General features: G+C 41.4%; 1 protein-coding gene across 3 annotated transcripts in view; it reads right to left on the bottom strand.

Annotated features, from left to right (window-relative positions):
* Positions 1–2,633, bottom strand: part of Minar2 (membrane integral NOTCH2 associated receptor 2) — a 15,549-nt gene extending 12,916 nt beyond the window's left edge. For 2 of the 3 annotated variants that reach the window (XM_021214955.2, XM_021214956.2), the window contains exon 1: positions 2,395–2,633. In XM_021214955.2, the coding sequence (XP_021070614.1) occupies positions 2,395–2,571 (177 nt within the window). In that variant the 5' untranslated portion in view covers positions 2,572–2,633. The remainder of the gene's footprint in view (positions 1–2,394) is intronic. The other variant, XM_029547057.1, reaches the window with a different exon arrangement.
* Between the last annotated feature and the right edge of the window lie 3,101 nt (positions 2,634–5,734).

The following is a 5,734-nucleotide window of genomic DNA, read 5'->3' as shown; positions in this document are numbered from 1 at the left end:
GAGGAGGAGGAGGAAGAGGAGGAGGAAGAGGAGGAGGAGGAGGAAGAGGAGGAAGAGGAGGAAGATGACAACAAAACTACAGGCACCCTGAATCTAGTGAGTGCTGGGATTATAAATGTAAATCACACATGTTTTATGCAGTACTGGGGGTGGCGGGGAGGAAGATAGGATTTCCTGTGTGTTGGGATTCCAGTATTCTATCAAATGAAATACAACACTCCAAACCCCACCCTAGCATTTCTGCTTCTACTTCTTAGACTGTCAGAGGAAACTGGACTCTATTGTCTTTTCCTTATACACTATCTGTTCTCAGTTCTTAAGAAACTTAAGAGGATCTTGCACTAATTTTACAAGAGTTCAGACTGAAGCCTGGGCTGATCAAGGTCAGTGAGCGATAAATCTCAAAATTTCTTCCTGGAGATTGAACTTAAATGTTTAATTGAAAAAAAAAAATGAACATGTGATGCATGAGAATCGTGTTTGCATAATCTCCCTGTTTGCTTAATCCCCCTAAACAGGAAGGAATTTAATTAAGAAATATTTGATACCCCCTCTTCATCCATGCTTAGCACCTCATTCAATATTGCTGATAAATGGAAGTTTTTTGAAACATCATTCTATTTCAAAATTTCATGTTCCCATCTCATATTTTGTACTCAATGAGCATGTCAGCCTTGATTTCTAGATCCACTCAGGCAGTTCACTAGTCATTGTGAGATCACATGCCTTCACTTGTAGTTTGAACCATGCCTACTAATTTCCTGAATTTGCCCTAGTCTACCATGACTTCCCACCATCCATTATTTCAACAGTAAACTGACTTTCACTAAGTTACTTGTCATTTTCTTGGAGGGTAAAAAGATAATTTATTTGAGGTTTATCAAAGACACACTACAGAAGTATACCTCTTTGTTTCTTGAATAATTATTTAGGCCTAACAGGGTCTATATAAAAAGATGCCAGTTAGAAATTTGCATTTCCTCAGATTATGAGTTTTAGTTGTGAAATTCCAAACTTAGGCAGTAGATCAATCACATCCCCAAACAAAAGATGCTAGCTAGAAGATAGATGTGTCACAGTGCTCCCCCACAATCTATTGGCTGTGTGACCTTACAATATACTCCATAGACAGGAAGGTGGGGAGGAGCAAAATGTTCTAAAATCATTTTTAATCCTTTTTTAGTTCTATAACATAAACAATGAGATACAGGAGGAACTTTGTTCCATTTAACCAAACAAAACACAAAACAACCATGTATGGGTCTGCATAGAAAGCTTTGAGAATTACAAAGATTGGATATAAAGCTAAAAGAAAAAAAAATCAGTTGTTATACCAAGCTGCTGACTTACAATGGAAATAAATGGAGCCCTTTATAGGATAGAGGCAACTTACATTCATTTGAGTGTCTCTGACTCTGAATGATCTCATGACATATGTCCCAAGGAGCATACAAACACACCACAAAGCACTCACTGTGCACCAGGACTCATGAGCAGCAACTGTTCTTAAAAGCAAACAAATGTCTGTCCAGGGAATTTGAACACTCCAAAGGATTTAATGACTCACAGGGGGCTGAGAGGTCAGTTACTTCAGCTCTGAAATGAAATGCTCTTTCCTCTTTCTACACTGAAGTAGCCCTCCGTGCCTGCCCCTGCCCACCATTAGCCTTCAAGTCTTAAAACAAGATTATCCCTGTTAGATTAGCTGTGCCTCAGCAGGGGCCTGTGTGTTGATCTCAGCAGATGGAATGCATTAGTTTCATTCTTTTATGAAAGAACAAGACCAAAACACTGCATTAGATGGGAAGGTCTAATTTCTATGGCTGGTCCACGCAGACACCTGTGGAAAAGGAACATCTAAGCTGAGAGCCACCACTTTCCAAGATGGAGAAGGGCCAGTCTTTCCTGTCACGCACTAGCTTTTGCTCCTTCCTATCAAAGGAAAGGGAGTCTAAAAGAGTAAAAAGCCAGGTTCAGGCTTTCTCAAAGGCAGGTACACCCCCCCCCCCGCAAGCATTTGACATTTCATGTGTAGATCACACCAACAGATACAGGCTAAGTATTTCTTCTTCCACCCCCACCCCCCTGAAGCTTATTTGAAAATGTAACAGTTGGTATACAGTGTTCTAAAGGGAAGGAGTAAATGAGACTCATACAAATCCGAATCGAAAACAGGCAGAGAGGCCGGAGATTGGAGAAGAATGAACCCACAGAAGAATTTGCACATCAAATACAGAGCTTACAGGAATAGATGGGGAGGCACAGGCAGCTTCTCTGTATCCCCACCCCCACCCCCGCCCCCCACAAGCCTCCTTCTTCACAAGAATAAGAAAATGTCATATACTGAGAAAGAAACATGCCCCCACCCTTTAGTTTTATGCCCTTAGATCTTACCTGTGAGTAGACAAGGTTTTGCCAGTGTTGTGTAGCAGGATAATTTCCACCCGGAAATCTCGCGAGGCTAGCCTGCAGAAGGGTTGAGCTCCTCATCAAAGATTTCACATCAAGCTGCAGGAATTTGTCAGGATGGTTGTTATTGGGCAAAACAGAAAGATCCATGTCCCCTTTCATCTACCATGGAAACAAAGCAAGCGAAGCTACCCCTGTCAGGCGCCTCCATAATTAATGAGCCTGAAGATGTTCCAGCTGGGCTGGCATCTGAAACCAGGTTTCTCCGCAGCACACAAAAGCCACTTTCTAAAGGCCACGTCAGCACACAGGGACAAAACAACAAAGCAGCCCTCCCTCCTACCTTATGAGACACACACACACACACACACACACACACACACACACACACACACACCGTGCTTGAATTGAATTGCACAAAAAGGCACATATCAATTAAAATTAATAGAGTGAGAAAACTATGTACGTGTTACACTTAAAGTCTCTCCCAGTCAGAGTCTGAAATGGCTATTTTGTGCATTAGAGCCACCGTAATCTCAGTATGAAGAGTCCATCATTTGTAGCTCACCACAGTCACTGTTTGATTTCGTTTTTGTTTTTGTACTGCTACACTAAAGCCTTTGCTCAGGCCCTGGCCCTGCCTCAGTCTTTTGTGATAAAGCCTGATCTCATTCCTTCTCAGGTTTTGAATCCTAGTCTCAAGCTCACGGTAAATTTCACTGGGTTGAAGTTGGCAGTTTGTTCTAAGTGGGAAGACCGCAGGCATGGACTTCATGGGTTGTTGCAGTAAGTCACCCCGAACACACTCCTGGGACCCCTCAGTATCTAGGTGCCCTTGACTCTTTCCCCAACAGTATCAATGCGTATGATGAGTGCTGTTCTTAGCCACATTTGGAACCAAATGGTAATCAGGCTGCCGAGTTTGAATGATGCTCTGGGCTGTAAGTAAACACATCTGTAGTTATAACAGCCAAGGTCAGCATGACTTTATGGCCATCCTGGCCAGTCCACCACTGATAAATTTAATATAGGCATGCTATCTGTGAATAGACAGTCTCAACAGTCTACCTCTCTCACCTAGAAGTATGTTAAGTCATCTGAAGGAAGCAGACTTCCCACTTGGAAGACTATTGAAGGGTAGATATGTCAATGGTCTCTAACACACTTCAATTGTCTGTAATTTTACCATCGTTATAAACCCCTCTGATGTAGCAGGAAGGCTTCTCTTCCAGACCCAGTGTGGTCCCATGTGGAATGTATCAGGGGTAGGTTTCAGGAGAGTGCCATATAGCTTACAAAAATCAGGATGTTTTTGAATCAAGCAAGGCACTGGAGATCACTTACCTTCTTTATAGCAAAAATCACGAGGGTATGTGATCAGACAAAAACCTGACCTATTTACAGTCATAAACTCAGTTAAGAAGTTAACATTTGCCACATGAATGCTTTGCACATGAAGTTTATCATTATCTCACAATGACTGCTACATCTTTTGGATGCTCATAACATATTTGCTAGAGAAAGCAACTTAATGATGACAGTTAATCACAAAACAAATCAAACCGTTAATGTTTCAAGAATCAAGTTTATTATGTGCTTATCATGTGCTTGATATATTCTGGTTGCTGCCAAAAAAAAAATATCTAATGAACAAGAATTTCTCAGACTGCTTTTCCTAAAGTATTCTTTGGGGGAAAATACACATCTTCAAGAAGAACCTAACTTGTCTTTGGCTCTCTGTATTGGCAAGTGGAGTCACAGAACTTACATCCAAATATATTTGATTAGACCTTCTCTTAGCCAAAGTATGAGGTAGGTGAAATGAGCATTCAATTCTCCTCTGGCTTCTTCCAGATTTCTCTGTATTGTCCCATGCATGAAGTTTTTATACTGACTCTCAATTGGCAAATTTAGTCGCAGGGTCTCCATCTTTCCCCACATCTTGTCTTTACCCTAAATTCTACCTAACATTTCTCATTCCTTACTGCTGTCCTTGAAGTCTACATGCTGCAAACAGGAAAACAAACGTCCTTTCCACACCTGCTGGTTCTCCTCACCATCATCACACCAAACTGACACATCTGCTCACATCCAAAATGTCGCTTCTCACCCCTACCTCTTGCAGGCCTCCTAATCATCTGTCACATCTGACACAGAACCCTTTAGAAAACCTCATCGCTTTAGTTAATAGGACTTTTCCTCCTCTGAATCTTTAGAGTAATTCGTTTATATTTTTGTCTGTTTGATGATGTATTTCCTAATTTTATTTTAAAAGCCTCTTGTGATGGTTAATACTGATCGCCAATTTGACAGTCTTCAGAATCACATGGGAGACATGCCTATGTGGTATTAGTCAATTACCAAAGACTGACTCTTTATCTGTGGGTGATGCCAATCCATGTATTCTTATCCCAGAGTGAATATTTAGAAGAACATTAGTTGAGTATCATCCTTCATCTCTCTCTGTTCCTCACTACAGATCCAAGGTGACCAGCTGCCTCGTGCTCCTGCCTGCCCTGATATTCTCTGCAGAATGATCTATATCCCCAAATGTGAACCAAAATGAACACTTTCTTCCCGGTTGATTGAGTCTAGTATTTTACTGTATCAGTGAAACTAGTAAGTAATAGAAAACTGGTAGAAAAAGTGGAAAAGTGGTTCATTGTAGTGTTAAACCTGATCCCAGGGCTTTGGGATTGGCTTGCAGGACGAAGATGGAAGAGTTGGGAATGCCAGACTCACCACTTAGATGCTGTAAGAAGGAACTTACCCAGCCATTCTGGTGGGAGCTTGGAAGGCACAAATGTTGAGGAATGTGAACAAAGTGGAGGTTCAGGTCATAAGGGTACAGAGGGCAATGTGGATTTCAGAAAACTCTTGGGGTAGAGGGCCTTCAGACTATACCAAGGCAAAGAATCTGGCTGCATGCTTCCCTGGTACTGAGAATTGATCCAAGGTTGAGTTGTCAAAAAAAAAAATATGGATTAATTTACTTGTTGGAAAGAATTTCTTTTTACTTTTTTAATAATGTCCCATATGAGTACTGTAATTATATCACCTCCCCCACCCCCTTCCCTCCTTCCAGTTCCCCCAATCCCTCTTAAAATCATGGCTTCCAATCTTTGTTATTAGTTTATATATGCACAAATTATTAAATACAATCTGCTGAGTCCCTTTACTATTGCTCCTATGTATGTGTGCTTAAGGCTGATCTCTTGAGATTGAATAGCCTAGTAGAGGGAGGCTCATCCTTGGAGAAGGCTTTCTCTCTCTCTCTCTCTCTCTCTCTCTCTCTCTCTCTCTCTCTCTCTCTCTCTCTCCCTCC

Source organism: Mus pahari, chromosome 15 (assembly GCF_900095145.1).
Source record: "Mus pahari chromosome 15, PAHARI_EIJ_v1.1, whole genome shotgun sequence".
In the NCBI taxonomy this organism is placed as follows: Eukaryota; Metazoa; Chordata; class Mammalia; order Rodentia; family Muridae; genus Mus; species Mus pahari.
This window is presented reverse-complemented; position numbering and strand designations above follow the sequence as displayed.